The sequence below is a fragment of the Hermetia illucens genome, chromosome 4 (assembly GCF_905115235.1).
Source record: "Hermetia illucens chromosome 4, iHerIll2.2.curated.20191125, whole genome shotgun sequence".
Classification (NCBI taxonomy): domain Eukaryota; kingdom Metazoa; phylum Arthropoda; class Insecta; order Diptera; family Stratiomyidae; genus Hermetia; species Hermetia illucens.
The window spans coordinates 45,566,374-45,585,158 of record NC_051852.1 but is presented as its reverse complement, the minus strand read 5'-3'; the positions used below and the strand labels follow the sequence as shown (position 1 = coordinate 45,585,158).

The window sequence follows — 18,785 nt, the reverse complement described above, 5'->3', positions numbered from 1 at the left end:
CCGCTTCTTCGCAATCCTTCCCGTACTAAATTGTATCAGTTGAAATGGAACAATTTATACTGTTGACGCTGGGTAGTGGGACCTTTGGATTCTAGTATGGGCTTTGCAGATTCTGCTTTGAACGAACATGAGTATAATACGTTACATTTCGGTTCCTGAGCTTAACTAAACTAAAAGAGATGGAGAATTGGCATTTGTTCGTGAAGAGAACGATTTCGAAGCATTTCTCACTTCTGTTGACCGCCTATTGCCTAGAGTGTATAATCTCTGCAAGCCACGAACATATTGTGATTGTGTCCAGCTACAAAGAATTACTAACATTTTCTGTGATATTCTCTAGGCCTGTCGATGTTGATAAATCCGAGACTGCCCCACTCTTCCAAGAGACAACTCGTTGCACAACTTCTCCAGTAGGTGGAGGCATTGGCACAATTAATCGTACTTTATTACATCATCAACAGAATCATACCGCACCAAGCGCACCGCTGACCAGTACGTCGAGCCAACATAAAAACGGATCAGCTGGATATAGAGGGTTGGTGCCTATGCCTACATATGATAGCGAATCGCCCCCGCCTGAATATAATGATTTGGTGCATGGAAAAAGGCATGGCTTCTTATTTTCTTTTCATAATTTTTATTTGACATAATTTACATTTTCATAACAATTTTTATTTACAGCTACTAGAGGAGGCACCTCATTACAATTTTACATAAGAAAATGTTTAATAATATGTTGATATAACAATCCAATGTTTTTGCCACATTTAGTTGAACAGTGTTTAGTGCACTTGTTTGCTACTTAATACCGTAATCAAGGCATATTTGCAAATTGTTTTATTTTTTAGTTGCTCTAACAAATCATTTGAAAACCATTGATAACTATTCGTAAAAAGCTCATTCCTTAAAAACGTTGCCATCAATAATTAATGTCAATATGGTTTTACTTTTGCATTGTAAAAAATCATCTATAAATTGTAGTAGTTTCATCTTTATTTTGTTATTTGCAAAACATCACTTTATTTTTGTGACTTAGATTGAGGAGCAGCACTAACTGTGAACTTAGTTGTTTGCTACTTAATATTTATAATGAATATCTGAGAATAATGATATAATTTTTGCATACATTGATATGGTTGTTTTTTATTATTCCATTAAAGTGAATCAACCTCAGATTTACAGTTGAAATATTCCAGCGGCAGTATTTCGCAATGAATCAGTGTTTTAATGGCAGGAAATTTGATTCAACTTTCCACCCGTAAATCTAGCAACAGAGTATACATCTATACTGAAAATAGTTTTGCGATTAATGGTCGCACCCGTTTGAAAAAAAATAGAATATTAGTTAATTAGAGGTACCTTTCTGTCTTAAATCAAAATTAAAAGGCAAATTCTATCATGAGGAATATTCTCACCTGTTTATATCTATTTTTACTGACATTCTACTATGAAATGGAAGTCAAGTTTTGCTAGATTAAAAATTTACTGCCCTATTAACGCTAACATCGTTTCAAAATTACCTCTGTTAGATTTAACTTATTCCAATAATGAAGAAAACTAGAGATTCAAGGGGTTGGTGCACTTCCTAATTATGTAAAAGGTTCATAAGAGGAACACTAAACAAATTAAAATAAAACCAGAAGTTCAGTTGATTTATATTACTAGCAGTTTGAATCATTCCGTTTATGAAAAAATTTTCTTTCAATTGAAGTTTGGAAAATAGATACTAATTTGAACATTTTCTTTCTAAAGTAGGTCTGGCCACCAAACCCTAGGAAGATTACCCTCGCAACAATCTTCAATGCTGGCTGGTCCAAACAATGGCAAATATGCAACACTAAGCAAGCAATGCAAAACCCTGGAATCGAGCGATTTCTACTGAGAATCGCCTGCCTGCAATTTCTCTGCAGGCAGTTCTACACTAAAAGCACAATCAAACACGTTAACCTTACCAAAATGTAAATTAAGTAGCGATAAAACTGCAGATAAGAGCGAGTCTATAGACAAAGACCCACGTGATGTTACTAACAATGGTTTTAATCGATTCGACCCGAAATATATTAGCATCGGACCGAAAGCAATACGAGGAAACAGTAATTTGACGGCGGTTGCCGCAGCTACGGCAAATAAATGCGCAACTCTGCGACACGGTGGTCGATATGGAGGATCGTTAACGATGAAAGGAGCTAGCCCTAGTCCTAATTTAAAAAGCGCGAAAACGCCAAGTATTGCAACGGTTTCGAAAGATTATTCACAACAACCAGATTGTTCTACGTTACCGTACAAAAAGAGTACTTTGAATACCTTCTCCGATATACCAGGAGCGAATGCGTCTATGGGAAGCAGTACGGTAGTGTTGAGCCAAAGAGAGCTATCACATAAAGATATGGATGCAAAACCCCAGGTAAGTTATTACCAAATTTCCAAACAAAATTCCATAGCCTTGTAACAAGGAGGAAGATTCGCTTTTCCACTATCATTGAGAAGATTTTAATGCCCTATGTAATTGAGCGATAAACGAAAGTCCATTGAGTTAACCAAGTCCAACTAACAGGGGAGAATATCCCAAAAACCTAAGGAAATGGCAACATTGATCGTGAAAGTTTAGCCGTAAATACTATAGCTGCACAGAAGTGTCCCATCGACATGCGGCTGCATGCTTCTATGCTGGCCCGTCCATCTGGGACTGAAGTGTCCTTTTGGACAAAAGTATAAATCAGCCCCTCTCACGTCATTAGCAAATATGTTCGATTCGTGGGACCGTGCCGGAACTTGAAATATAAAATAGGATATCGCGCCAGACTAAAATCGAAATGGACGTGAAGCTAAAAATGGGAAAATAGAAACATTGTTTTTTTAAATTTCTCATTGCAGCTTCGTGTTCGTTGTGTCTCAACGTAGCGCGATATCTCATTTTGTATCTCAGGTTCTGATTAGATTCTACGTACCCACCAAAGCACGCCCGAAAATTTTGTGAATAACATGTAAGGGACTGAGGTACCAAAAGAACCCCCGTCCCTCACATTGCCGAGCGTGGCTACCACAGAAATGTGTCGACGGGATACTTAATTGAAGCTGCAGCATTTACGAGCGAACCTTCATGGTAATTTATATACTTCTTTATATTTTTGAGATAGTTCTGCATTCTTAATTAGCTTTCGCCAACTCGGGTGGTCTTTTGGACATCGCATAATCACAGAGGTCATTTCAATATCCCGTCGTTTGCTTAAGAAAATTGACTAAAAAGACTATAAACAGCATAATATAAAAACGCAATTTAGGAAAGTACTGAAGTGGTCTTTCATTTTATTCCATTTCTTCAGATCATTTTGACTTGCTTCCCCTTTTTTGACTGTCTTTTTCGCAGTTATTATTGGGATCCTTCAAGAACTAATTCACTTACCATGCCACGTTATTTATTAGAAGTTGAAGAGCCCATCATCATATGATATGAGTACTATCAAATATTATGTATGTATATATGATAGCTGAAATCACAGCTGATGCTCTTAGTTCTTGACTGCAATTTTCAATTGCACTATGGAATAACTTAGACATGACTTGATTGTTTTCCTCTGCCGTTTTACTCAAATAAAAATGCACCACCTGCTCTTTGTAAACGGCACAATCTGCTCTTTGTAAACTGCAATAAACTTTTGTCGAGGTGTTGAAATTCATCCATTCATCAAATCAGTGCAAAACAAAAACGAGCTAGCTACCATTCTCGAGATATATACGCTCAAATATATTTTGCTTTGTGATTGCATGGACCCTGAGAGTAAGATGCAAATTTAGCGCTCAATTGGTTCCTATTTTTGAAGGGTTTTTTTTATGTCCTTGAGATACACCCCAGCTTTTCATGATTAATTATGGGCCGTAATCCGCCGAGCCACTGGCGGCAGAATTTGTATTGTGACTGGATATCAGATGCCAGTCAAATCAGCTGTGGTACCTAAGTCAAATCAGAATAATAATCACGGGCAAGCAAAATATTGATCACATCACCTACCTCCTGCTGGGTACCGTAGTCCTGCTTTAACACACTTCAAGGTCCAGACCCAATTGGATTGCCGGGCAAATGATTATTATTATAATCCGTAGAATATGGAATATGAAATAATCTTGTTCAACTGCTCAAATCAAAAGACTTACGACCACCTGTATAATGCATAAAAATGAATTGTATTTGTGACGATATATACACATAAGTTTGCTACGGTATTAGATAATATTAGATAATACAATGATCATTCGAATCTTTACTCTCCATAGCCACCAACGTTTTATGACAACTTTGTGGAGCGTGCACTATAGACAAATATGAGTTTGTCTTCCGCCAAGGAAAAGATCCGTGTTGAACATTTCAGTTTAAAATTCACTACCTTGACTAAAAGCTGGCGTACAGCAAATCATAATTTCTTTTGAAATAAACAAACGAATAAGAAAGATAAGTGAATAATCTGTCCTTGAAAATCACTCCCCAAATTTAAATCCCTTTCAGTTACAGTAAGGGAAAACTATGTTCGAGCTATAACTTTCAGACTGGAGAGTTATCACCAGTTTGAGGCATTGCAGGAATATCGTTATCTATCCCGCTACAGCCAATCCTCAATATAGGCTCTATTGAGAATCCACTCATTCCCTGAAACAACGATTGTGGGTCAACTACGCAATAGCAACGATTTCAATAAGAGTTTGCAGGTGTTCGCAAATTGTATAACAACTGGTAAGATTCCACCTCATGTGGATGATATATCAAGCCGCTGTAACAAGATGATGCGGACTGCTTCTCCAAACATTAACGCGATCAAACGAAGCAAAACAGCCTTGGCGATCTTCTTGCGGAACTTTGGATTCAGACCCTGCAGACCGTGTACATTTGCTGCTTCTACCCATTTATAAGGCCTGGGCTTCTACCCATTTATAAGTCCTGGGAGTCTGATATCTATTCGAATGAATGGTAAAAGGGGATGATCGTTAAGAAATGGACGGGTATTTACGTGCCTTCTGCTGTCGCGAAGATACTAACTAGCGAGTTTAGATTACCACGCTGTGGATAGGGAGTGTATTTGGAATGCTCTACGCAGGAAGGGGATTTCAGAAAAACTAATAGCTATTGTGAGAGCAGCATATGATGGTGCAAAATGGCAATGGCTGCATCGAGGTGGTGTTGCACGTTCTTCATGTTGCCTTGACTGAAGAACATGGAGGGTTCAATGGACTATGTAATCTTTCCTCAAACATTTTGACTGCGTTTATGGCATTTATTTGCTCTCTCACCACGTCGTGGAGCTTGGCCAAATAACTCTGGATTTGTACTAGGAGGCAATCAGAATCAGTCTGAAGATAAACACCAAGAAAACTAAGGTTGTCAATCTGACTGGTTCATCACACTTTTCGCATTTGTATTAATGGGTATAACATCGAAGACTCGCAGAATTCGTATAATTAGCGGAGCATGTTGTTACCGTGGACGACGGCACCCAACTTAATTTCGCTCGACTTATTAACAGTGCTTAATCCGCCTTCGCTCTTTTGCCCAAAATCTGGAAATACAATTATGTCAACATCAATATCAAGTTAAAGCTGTTCCACGCCAATGTTCTTCTCGGAAGCTTCTCGCTTTCATCAACTCATTCATGCATCAAAGGTTTAGCACAAACCACTGATCGTATTCACATATTGCTATTTGACAATTCAATATTCAATTATAATGAGAAGATTTACATAATATAAATAATGTCACGAATAAGCCAGATTGAGCAGCTGTTTCAATTGAATCTTTCTTCGGAAACAGCTCTCCGACACTAGCGTGTATCACCCCAATATTTTCACCGCATTTTTTAAAATGCTTTTGAGCTCGAACTTATGGCATAGTTCAGCATTTACTGCTTACGTAAACTGATTTGACGATTTAAAAAAAAACAAAATTATTCCTTTAAGTCGGTAAATTACAGTCGACTCTTGTTAATTCGAAGTTCGTGGGACCATCCAAAAATTTCGATTTAGCAAAAGTGCCAAATTATCGAGAGATGCGAATTAATGAGAGGTGGAAAAAAAGCTCGAATTACTGAGAATCATGTTTCATACATGTTACTTTTTTACGATTGTATTTAAACAGGTTAAGTATGTTCCCATAACCATGCCTTTTTTTAAAAAAAAATCGGTGATTTTTGCTTGCTTCAAGTTACCAAGTCTTGCGATATCCACAACTTTCGTCAGAGTAAATAGAGCGTCAAATACTTCGGATCCAACTACCGCCTACAAAGAAAAATATCTATATATACATATGTTTTCTTGCAAAGTACTATACCTGGAGAGAAAATTGACGGAGCTTTTCCAGGGATGTACAGGCTTCCTTCAGCGATACAAGTTGTAGTTCCTGATCTTCATCGTCGTCAGTTTGATCTTCATCACATGCCTGTGTAGTCTATTGTGAAGCAAAATCTCAGCATTAGGACTCCCCATACTGCTATGTCGTCGTCAATACGAACATAATCTTCAAAAGGGATCCTGGGTGCAATTTGAGAAATTTCATTTGGTTGGGAATCGATGGGAAATCCACATTTCTGAAAATAATTGAACATTATAGACACACTCACAGTCCTCCATGCTTTCCCAACCATCAACATAGCTGTGTGAATAGATATGGAAGGCTTATTACCGCTCTCTGGAACTATCTTCACAACCCCATGACCTCTTGAAAAAAAAATCAAGTTGTAGACAAAGGGGGGCTTGTGTACTTTACAATTGTCCAGGAACCACAAAATTCGACGTTTTTAACCTTTCATATAGTTATTTAATGATACTAGCCATTCGTTAAACAACGCCGTGTTCATCTTTGAAAGTGAATGTTTTGTCCGGCATACATTTGAAAAATAGATCACTTTCATCAGTATTAAAATGTTGCAAGGTTAATAACTTTCAATGAGTTGTGTCAATTCTCCTTCATCCACGCTTGCGGTTTCGACACATAATATTTCTAAATAGACACCATTGAATGGCCATGAAATTGGAAATGTTCAGCACCTTTGCAAATGCCTTTACTTTTTCTTTCAAAATTAAACCGTCAACAGGGAAGACTTCACTTCTATATTGCTTCAGCCATGTAATCAAATACTCTTCTAAACGATGAAACTCACCTTGGTAGTCTGCTTTCTTCCTTCAGTGGCTGCCGGATTCACTACCTTTTCCTTATTTTTTAAAATGGTGGACAAAGTATTTAAAGGAATCTTTAATGTTTTGCCACTTCCGTGTTTTTCGAAACACTCAACTGACGATATTTACACAACATTGCGCGATCTATTAGGACAGATCTTTATAGCTTCGAATTGCCGAGAGTTCAACCGAAAGAACTTCGGATTACTGCGTGTTCTGGTTGGCTGGTCCTCTGTTTCAACTTAATTACTAAGTGTACCAAAATGCATTGAAAACTTCGAATTGACGAAAGAATCTAAAGGAAACGAGCTATTGCTTCGAAAATCGAGAGACTCGAATTGCTGAGAGTTTGAATTGGCGAGAGTTGACTGTACTTATTATCCCACATAGGCATAGATAGCTGCATGCTACCTTCATCAGCGGATTACTAACCTGCTACCGCTATCAGCTACATGTTAACTTCATCAGTGGGTTATAAATAATTCATTGACTTAAATTTTGCTTTTTTAAAAAACTAATAAAGACACTCAGCGCAAACAAGCCGTTTTTACCTGATTTTACGAAATCGATAAATTATAATAATTTAATTCCGATCAACTTACAGCAACAACAACATCAACAATCCCATCATCAGCAACAATTGCAGCAGCAACAATTGCAGCAGCATCACCAACAGCAGCAACAACAATTGTCTCAACAGCAGCAATTGTCCCATCAACAACAATTGTCTCATCATCATCAGCAACCCCAGCAACAATCTCATCACCAAACCCTCCAATCTCATCATCATCAACAACAACAACAACCTACAGTGTATAGTATTGAAACATCAAGTTATCGATCTTCAAGTGGAAAAATTCCAAAAGGCATTTCTATCTTAAATCAACCGTTACCAGAAATACCACAATCTAGTGTTAAACTCCCCGATATCACGAAGAATACTTCTCAGCCTTTATGCGCTACGAACTTGAATAATTATCGCTCACTGCAAAGACCTTCTCGAAGTCAGCTGCGTGAAAGTAGCCGTCAAGGGTCTGACGGGCTCACACAGCAACTGCAAACAAAGGCTGTTCCTCCATCTCTGCCACCAAAAAATCGCCATAAAGATGAGCAGCAGTCATCATCCCGTTCAAATCGTCAATATAGCACACAAACACTCCCATCATCAAAATCGTCGAACCAATCAAGACACCATCAACAACAACAGCAATCTTCCACACATAGTACATTTGGTTATGATCGGGAACACAATGTTGGACAATCGGAAAGATCGTCGAGTAGATATCAGGACAACAGTAGGAATAGTGGCGGAGGAAGTGGAATACCTTACGTTGAACAATATAAATCAAATTTATCCTCCGCAAAGCAGCAACAACAACAGCAGCAGTCACAACAATCTTCTCGGCACGGTTCATCCAACATTTCATCGTCGCATCACCACTCACATCAGCAGAATAACAATTTACCTAGCTACCAGTCAAGTCACCATAGCCAGTTACATGCAACACATCATCAAACCTCATCTAGCAACAAAAACTATGATCATCAAAGTCAACAGCAGCCACCCTCGAATGTATACTATCGTTCCTTAAAACGTGGCGGCACCCATGCTAATAGTGATCTATATTCAGTAACCGAGTTGTAGGAGTGTGCTTGTTGCGCCGGTGGTGTTGATGTAACCCGACGTTGCCCCGCCCTTGTAATTGTAACAACATCAACAAATTCGGCGCTATCGGATAAAGTTGCTTCAAATGCAATTGTAGCAACTGCAAAGTATAATAAACGTTCATCATCATCAACATCATCGCATCAGATGCAACAAACATCTACGTCGAAACGTTATAATAATAACATCCCAACCAGTATTGGCAACTTCTATTATAGTAGTAATGGAAAGCACATATTGGATGATACGAATGGAGTTTCTAAAAAAGGTGTAGGAGATAGCAAAAAAGGTAGTGGCGTTGAATACACTACTATTCAGCCAACAGCTCGATACCAGACACAGTTCTATAAACCTCAACAACAGAAGTGTTCAAGTGATGTTTCGGCATTCAGTGCATCGCATCATCACCATCGTCATTATCGCGAAAAAACTTTTAAGGTATGATTTTTAGAGAGCTCTTAAGTTCATTTTAAATCTTTTTTTAATATTTGTTTGTTTCTATCGTCAACATATTCTGTTCATTGAAAATTGAATGCTTTCACTTTCCCAACGGACTTACTATTCGTACTTTCTTTCATACGTTCAAACAAAATTGATTAGGGTGTGATTTTGTAAGACTACTGTGTTGCGCCAATTAATACATGAGTTCGATTCTTTTATTATATCTAACTGTAACTTGATCAAGAAAGGATATGCTAAATAAGCCGGGGATATGGAAACTATCAACTATCAGAGCTGTAATAAAAGAAATAATTTTGCGTTGTCTCCGATAGAAGGTCTGGAAGGATATTTGGGAAACTATACTATTTTCACTTCGATTGTAGTAATGTGAAGTTTATGACAGATGGTACCAGTCGGTTTCTAAAATGGTAACCTTTTGTTAGTGAATATGAGAGTATGATTCGAAATGCATGAGCTCCACAGTGTTCTAAGAAATCATACGAAGAAAATCTCCATAAAGCTTAGGGCTCCAAAAGTTATTTTCTTAAACTTGAAAGGAAGTACTTTAAAAGTATCGCAGTACATAAACAATACTAGAAGGAGTTCTCCGTGAAAATCCATCCTCCCATCGAAGACGAATGAGATACTTTTACATAACTAATCCTTGGGGGAAGTAATTTATCGATAATATTTCACTTTTGTTAGGATCTGGCTCTACAGTTGGAATTGAATATTTTTTAGCAAGTATGCAGAAGTTAATTTATAATAGATGCACAAAAGGGCTTAATATTATGTAAGCGCGTCATCTCGATGACCAAAATTTTAATCGGTGCTATCAAAACAATGGCATGAGGCGCATCATCCAAAAGGGTTCTGAAGACAAAAGTATACTCTTAGGGCAGTCCTAGAAACCTTACCTTTCGGACATTGCATCTAACCATTATGGTCATAAGCATTTAGCATCATTCTTGCCAGTGTCATGTTGGGACTAAATGCCTTGACGCAGGTGGGTATTCACTTCATGGAATGGGTGCGCGAATGCTTTGAAAACACGTCTCCTTGTATTTATGAGAGAGTTTGTGGCCAATATATTAACATCGCCAGCGATGATTTTTAGTTTTCATCCTCTTGCATCCGAAGCCAGGCTGTCTATCATATTTTCGTAGTTAGCACCTATTTTCGCCCGCTGCGAGTTGCCTCATACATTTTTGTATGGCTCGGTAGAGCACGCCCACAATGCCGCTCGACCTGTCGAATAGATCACTCATACGTTATTGCCAGGGTTCCGCTTATTATAGTTAATAGCCTCCGAATTGTAGGTGGTATGCGAAAACGAATTCACGATCAACTTGAACTGCAGTTAGTGCGCTTTTTAAGACCAGGAAATTTGCCGCTTCCGGATGTTCGCCTTCACACCTCTGGCACTTAAGGTCCCCGGATCGAACAATAGGACTTGTACATTGTAGCCGAAATTACATCCTTGAAGCACTTTTTGAAAGACGTCTGCTCTCTAACACAATAGTGCATCCACACAATAGCTTTTGAGCGATCTGTGCTGGGTATTCACATGATCGTTGTTTTGCAATTTGAACTGCTCTATTAGTTGAAGACATCTAGCTTTTGAGTGTGAACCGCAACATTTTCCTAAAGATTTTTTTCCTTAGGGTCGGAAGCCTTCTACTCTGTTCTCCCCGGCCTATTCAATCCCAGTATAGTTGATGACATTCCCTCCCAGGGAATGTCTGCGTAGAACATTCTGCTGTGCTTCAAATAAAAATTGCCTTGGGTCGAATCCTCGCCTTCTCTCCGTATTGGTTTAGCTTTAGTCCAATGAGTATGTTTATTTCGTTTGCATGTCGGCTCATTTGTTGTCATTTTCGGACGGGACACTAGGCCTTACTATTTCCTAGGGACTTGCTCAATACTTAGAAGCTCCTTCTCTTTTTCTCATATCCCGATTGATACGCGATTGAATGTAACCTGACTTGCCTGTGATAATATGAGAGAGCAGTTTCAGCCCTTTCTTCGGCTCTACCTTTTCTTTTATCTCCCATTGCAAATAATATCTCCCAGCGTTATAGTGGATCGTAATTCATTGCATGCGGATTATCATTATTATATTATATGGCATGACATACTAAATGTAGATTCACTACGAATGTACAAATGGAACCGACGTCCACTGAAATATTCTTACATGAAAAAAACAGAAGCCTTTCATATCTGGAGAAGCGAGCTTTTGACTTTCGATTTGTTTGGAGTTGGGATGTTCGCTTTACCTTCGGTCCCATCCTTCTCCCTATATAATGGAAGCACAGGCACGGAAAGGCTAATGCTAAATCCAAATCTAAATAGCTTGAATATCTGTTAGTACGTGGAAGTCCACTCCATTGCTCGGAATAATCTAGGAAGTATGACAGAGTCATAACTTCGATAAAGGGCAAATTGCCTATTCTTCAGATTTCTTGCTAGAGGTATATACCCACAATTTGGTAGCATGCCGGTAGAGCTATTCAATAATTTATTTACTAATATTCAAGCGGATGCGACACACTAAACGCAGGCGCCGGAACGAAACGAGTAAAAACATTCGTTTTTCCAAGGATCACCTTTGGAAGTGAGTTAACAACGTATTTTTAGCGAGAATCATTTATCTATGCATTTACAGCTTCTGATATTTGGTTCAACTTATCACATCTCTCTCTTCATTGAATTATTAGCAATTATTTACAATACACGACGCTTATATGAATTTAATTGCTCACCAAATATCTCCAACGATTATATGAATTTAATTGCTCACCAAATATTCATAACATTGCCCCTCCTTCAATAATTATTGGTTCAAAATGTTGGGAAAGTGAAGGTGAAAATCAAATTTCCATTGATCGTTTCATTGGTTTTCATTTTTTCTGTCGTACTGAATTCCTGAGTGTTCTTACAATGAAAGTTAACGTTTTTATACCCATTAGTAAAAGTCATCTTAAAATCTGCGTATGACGATCTGCTCGATCTAATTTCTACGTTGTAAATAAAGAGATGAGATATTGTTGTTAATAAATTAAGATTTTCTACATTTTACAGCATTAAGGTCGTTATGGTTTTATGCGTCTATGCAGATACACCAAGAGTAAACTCTAAATAATTTGAAAGATCATTGCATCGACATATTTTTATAAACTTACCAACAGAACCAACATTTTATATGCTATTGTTTTCCACCTGGAAATTTACCAGAAAATCTTACAGTATAGGTCACCAGGTTAGCTTTTGGTATACATAGTTAATTCCATTCCATTACGCACAAACGTCTCAAACACTTTTAGTTCAGCGGCATAATTTGCAAACTTTTCAGAGTTAGAAGTTACAGTTTCAGTTTTGATCTCAATAATATTTAATTTTTTTTCGACGACGATAGTTTTTGTATGCCTTTGGATCCGACGTGGTGTCTAATAATCTCTCTTAGATTTGGCCAGGAATTTTATGATATACCTGCTTTTTTAATTATGTTAAGTACAAGTTCGCACTGCGTTATTGAATAAGTAAACTCCTCGTCCTTGTAGATGGGATTATTCAAGTTATTCGGTTCGCACAAAAACTGAAACAAGGTAAATTTAAATGACTTTAAAAATCTGAACTTCCATTCGCTATTCGTATTGATCACGTTTAGAACGTAGATATTCACTTCGCAAACGGACTATGGTTAAGAGTAAGAAGTAAATATGTCGAGAGAGTCTAGATATCGTTTGAATCTCCACATGGTTGCGATACTTGATGTAAATTACTGACAATTGCTATTGAATATTCTTTTTTAAAATAAAATTTAATAGTGAAATACAATGAACCAAATTTCATGTTAGTACTATTTACCGTCTGAACTTCTAAACATGTAGGGTATTGATGAAATAAACAAAAATAAACAATTGGATTAATCGTATAAAACTGTTGTTAGTAACCGTTATTTCGTAATTTTAAAATGCTAAATATTCAGTAAGTTATCAAGAAGATTATAGTAAATTATTAAAAGTAAACGAATGGGTGAAGTGAATTAAAATTGAGCACACAATCCCTTGAAACATTGTAAAGATTCAAGTGAATAAAGGAAGCAGTGACTAGAATAAGAGGCCAGGCGTTTATTGCCTATATTTCTGTGAAATATTGCCATAATGAAAGATTAATTGTAACGCCGATATAAATATGTGAAGTATAATATGTAAGATTTTTTGTATGATAAATTATTATTATGTAAAAACGGTGATTAAATTTAAGTCCAATAACCTCATGTAAAATGATTTCAATGAAGAAACCTTCCATTATGTTTTTGGAATTTTATTTAAAATGTGTGGGACAACATATTCTAAAAATATAGATAATAAATAACGAGTACCAAAAACAAGACAAATTAGATTGGAATAATTTCCAATAATGATTATGAACAGATAACTATGCATGTCAATTTTCAAAGTATTTCTAATACTTGAGCTAATATGAAAAGAAGTTCACGATTTTCGGCATAAAGCAAAGCATAGTATAATCGAAAGGTAAACACAGTTCAAAGTTTATCTTGAAAGATATAAAGAGCAAACAAAACGGGAGACTATGAAAAACTTTTTCACTTTTTTAGGCTCTACATCCAACTCATTCCTCTAGTTTCTCGTTCTGCAGAGTCAAAACTGCTTGGATAAATTGAAGTGAATTCAGTTTTCTTAGAAAACCGCACTATTTATTTGTGTATATAACAAGGTTTTTTAAGGGCATGTGTATAATAATTTTCGAATTTCATTTTGTTTAGATTCGCTGCGTAGTGAAAAGTATCATCAGGAATTCACACCCGGTTACAGAGTTCTTCTATGTTCGAAAGCAAGAATATCTGGTATATAAGAAAGCTGAATAGTTTTTCATCCAAGTGTTTTGTACTTTATAAAAAAAGAAAAGAATTACTTTTTACCAATATATTGAAGACTGTTTACAACTTTTTTGTACTACCTCTGCGTACTTTCTTATTACTAGGTTGTCCAACATTTTTTTGTGCATAAATCAAATTTTTTTCAATTGGAAATTTTAAATGAATGACGAAAAATAACTAGTATTTTCGACAATATTATTTTCTCGTTCCGAAACAATAAATTCTTAATATGATGTTTCAGTTCTTCAAAATTAATGAAACAGTGCTCAATTCGGGAATTTCCAGATCAGTCTTAACGCAGTGACATCTGAACTGTACAACGGATCCCACAAACATTCAAGAGAATTATTCTTTAAATTTTGTCCATGCCCCGGATAATAAATGTACCAAAATCTAGTAAAAATCCCGTGAATTTCGCCTACATTTCATAAACTGTAGAATTTACAGCTGGCGTACAGGCACCCGTTTTATTTTAGGTGTGTCTTTGTCAACATTTTGTTTACAACTGACACAAAATTTTTCATTCGTCCATCCTCTCCAGCCTGCGCGTGGCTCTCGTCGGTACCTGAGTCTTCATCCCTATAATAAAAACTATCCTTAAACTCTACTACATGTATCTTTCGATTGCAAATATATTTCAATGAACCTTCTAACGAAATTAAACTAATAATATTTTTTATAGAACCATCAATAATAAGATGAAACGAAAATACTGAAAATTACCTTTGGTTTCAGTATTCAGTATATTTGAAAGATTGTCAATAATCGAAAATACTGTAATTATCTCAATGACCGTTCAATGCTGCTTTAAGGGAGGTTCTCCTTGGGAGCTTGGAAAATAGAACGTTCTCCTCTCGTGGATTCTTCTCGAGTGTATTGAAATAAAGTTTTTTATATACTGCTTTTTGAAACAAAAAATATGCGGCGCGATATTAATAAAGTGATCTTTTTAATGGGGGTTTTTACTGCCATATTAGAAGAGGTTTGTAGCCAGGGCAAGCTTTAATTTTACAATTCTCTTTCCAATTTTTCAGCATATTTAGCGATTCAGAGAATCTCGTTAGCTTCACTCTAAAAAGGACACTTCAAATTGAATAGTATTGATAATTATATGTTCCGTCAAATTGAAAAACATGATTCTGGCAAAAACACGTTGGAAGTTTATCAATAGCAAATCTTATGGAAAAATTCATAATTCTTACAATTTTCCTCTAATCAACGACTTCAGGCCCATAAAGGATTCCCTTCTCGTTCCCGTTGTCCTGTTGTCTTGTCATCACAATTGGTTCTTCTTGATTTTTGAACACACATTGAACACATTCTGACATTTGCGCATCAGCAGGTACTATACGTTGCATATTAAATTCTATTACATTCGCTCCAATTTCAATGTTTAATTCCTCCATGACTTTCAAACAGACATTTTTTGTCTTCATTGAATACATATGCGACCAGAAAAGTAGTGACTTCCACTAAAAAACCCACGCTGCGTACTCCACCTCACATTTTCGTGAAAACGAAGGTAAAATACTTCACATAACAGTAACTCTCGGAGACTTTGATTCTAGCATGTTGATTTCCCACCTCTTTCAAGTCTCCTTTCGTATATTTTTAACACCTTTTTCTAGCCAAATTAGGTAGTTTACAAAATGTTGGATATCTCTAAGAATTAATTTTTTTCCAACATCATAAACAAGACAACTGCTTGAATCAGCTGAAAACGATCTTCGAGAAGAAAGCGTAGCGGAGGGACGTGCCTATATTCGAAACTGTATAATTCGAAGATAAAAACAATTTTCGGAAACACCTTTAATAGAGGAATTTCGACAACAAACTTTCTATTAATAATAAATGGTGTTGATCTTGTTAGCACAGGTCATAGTAGGCTATAAAGCCCGTGGAACACAGTGTGCCAACGACACCAACGTGCCATAATTGTTGGTTCTCAGCAATGTGTTTCAGTTACTACCAAAACATACACTGTCATCTTTCTCAATGTTTGGTCCATCCATCGAGCAACATCGAGTTCGGTACCAGAAAGAACGCTTCTTGGATATACAAAAGGCTTCCTAGATATGCAAACCATTCCACCCCTTTGATATTTTGAACCTTGATTTTGTTGGATTTTGTCTTCAGTTTAATTCTGCTTGCTTTCTTCTCCAAATCCATGACTCGGCGAACGAGCGAGCAAATATCATTAGTACAGCCGAAGTGTCTGAGGAAAGAAGAAAGATGTCATGATCCATCGAATCTCTCCACGTCGGCCGGATAAGCCAACACCAAGGACATCATCGATACCAAAAAGAAAAAGGGTCGGTGACAGAGTTGAAGAACAGCTGAAGCGGGGTGTTAATGTGATCCGTGTGACAGGCTGAGTTTGAAATGTTCTTTGATGCGTTCCCGTATGGAACATGCAAACATTTTTTCGAAATCTTAAGGATAATTCTCCTCCATTTGAGCACATGGATTGCTAAGATGATTTCACTTCTGTTTAGAGGAGCAGTCCGTATCTATGGTATATTTAGTAAAGTTTTGTCATATCCGCAAGAAGTGAAACTTCCCCGGATATCATAAAATTAAAAATTGTGATGCAGGGCTCATCCCGCCTCTTCGACTGCTAATTATGCGAAAGCTACCGTTAAAGGAGGAGCATGCGCACATTCTAGAAACCAATTAAAAACCATTTTCGATAACCAGAACACATTGCAGTACCAATCATCATTTGACCGCTATACAAAAAATTCTTCAGTTTCAGTCATCGAATTAATTTTCAAAATTAATTTAAATATTGATACATTTATATGTATTCTTTGATTATTAATCTTAATATTCATTGTAAAAATTAACACAAAAAATGATTTATGCACAAAAGCTACTAGGACAACCCGGTACATCTTTTCTCAAAGGCTATGATTCTTTGCAAATATATTAATGAACTTTTTTTAAAAATAGATTTTAAAATCGTTTAGTTTTCTAAACATTAGTTTAAATATGCATACATATATTCAATGTGATAGTTAAATATGTAGTTTATAGAAACGCATTTATTTCTTTCTACAAAATATGTACGGAAAAGTCGCTCCTTTTTGTTGGAGCATACAAGGCTGTTTTATGCACTTCTTCCTTTCCGTTCAAAAGCTACTTTTCCTGAAAAAATCTTACAGATGCTTTTTAATCTTCAACAAGGGCGTAGATGGATTCACCTAAAACCTAATTCTGCTGCCCAATCTTAACCATGCGGATCGTAGTTGTATTTCATAATGTCTCGGGTAGGTATCGATACAGGAAAAATTTATTGGCTCCATAAAAGACATGACCCCGGTTCTGAATTTAACTAAAACCAATTACCATGTCTCGCGGTCATCCGATACATAAGCACACACCCCAAAGTAAGAACAATTAATTTCGCTTCCAAATCGCACTAATCGACATTTAGGATATTGAGCGCACATAAAATGTTGCTGATGTATCGGATCTTGTGAAAAGATTAGACGTAAGCATCACAAAAACTCATCACTAACAGGAAAGTGCTTCGAATTTTACAACTTTTTTTGCGTATGCATATTTTATACAAGTGGCATTTAAGTTTACAGATTTTCATGTATTCAAAACTACAGAATAAAACGATAAAAATGCACATATTCGATAATAATTCTTTAATGAAAATTCAACTAGCTCAAATTTCGACGATTTGAACCGATAACGAAATTTTAATGTAATCAATTTTATAAATACATACACAATTCAAACCAAAAAAAAAAAGAAATCGATTTAAGACTTAAAATAAAATGAATGAAAATCGAATTGTTAATAATTTTAATATATTAGAGTTAAGTAAATGAAATAGTAGGTAAAAATAAAATCAATTAAATACAAAAAATAAATAGAAACGATAAGGAAACATTTGTTGTTTAGTTAATAAGTAGTTTTTAATGGATGCGAGGAAAAATATGAGAGGATTAACAAAATTTCAAACATAATATGATTATTATAAACAATTAAATTATTTAAATACGAATGTAGTTGGAATAATAAAAACTTATTCGTTTTAACATAAAGGAAAGACATTGTTTTCGAATTAATTTAGTAACTGAACAACTGAACAAAAGCCTAGTACTGAAAAATTATTGTTACATTCTTATTGGAGTTAGTCTTCAGAGGATGCTTCAAGCATCTCCATATTTTGTTGTTTGTATAACCGAAAGGAATTTTAGTAATATTCCCTACTTCCGAATATTCTAACTTAGCATCTGGTATTAAGTATTCTCTCAGGTGCCTCAACCTACTTTGCATAAGTACCGGAGGTAATTTCAGAGTGGTATTAGTAATTCAGGTTATCGTCTAGAAAGAATATCAATCTTCCTTCAATTAAGGAAATCCCAGCGTCACTAATACTCCCGAACTTTCTGAAGAAGTTAATCCCAGGGATACCTCCATGGATACCGTTTCTCGTTTCATCTCCGTCCCATGTAATCTGACGGTTTTCAGGTGATCAAGCTGGCGTTTCCTAGTGAATGGTACAATGGTGGTCTTGGCTGAATTGATGCACAGCCCCGCCTTCCTGCACCAGGTACTAGCAATTCTTAGTTCAGTTTGGCTTCTATCACATAGGGT

At 36.3% G+C, this 18,785-nt stretch overlaps 2 protein-coding genes across 3 annotated transcripts in view; both read left to right on the top strand.

Moving 5' to 3' along the window:
- The window catches only part of LOC119654489 (protein tweety-2), a 54,789-nt gene extending 53,658 nt beyond the window's left edge, over window positions 1-1,131 (top strand). Inside the window, exons 8-9 of one of the 2 annotated variants that reach the window (XM_038059912.1) lie at window positions 341-607; window positions 682-1,131. In XM_038059912.1, coding sequence (XP_037915840.1) covers window positions 341-607; window positions 682-688 — 274 coding nt within the window. In that variant the 3' untranslated portion in view covers window positions 689-1,131. Of the gene's footprint in view, window positions 1-340; window positions 608-681 lie in introns of those variants that run through there. The other variant, XM_038059913.1, reaches the window with a different exon arrangement.
- Window positions 1,132-1,547: 416 nt separating this feature from the next.
- LOC119653538 (putative mediator of RNA polymerase II transcription subunit 26) lies at window positions 1,548-18,229 on the top strand. The gene is made up of 3 exons (XM_038058215.1): window positions 1,548-1,572; window positions 1,884-2,404; window positions 7,763-18,229. The coding sequence occupies exons 1-3, from the start codon at window positions 1,548-1,550 to the stop codon at window positions 8,801-8,803; spliced, it is 1,587 nt and encodes a 528-aa protein (XP_037914143.1). The 3' UTR covers window positions 8,804-18,229.
- Window positions 18,230-18,785: the final 556 nt, after the last annotated feature.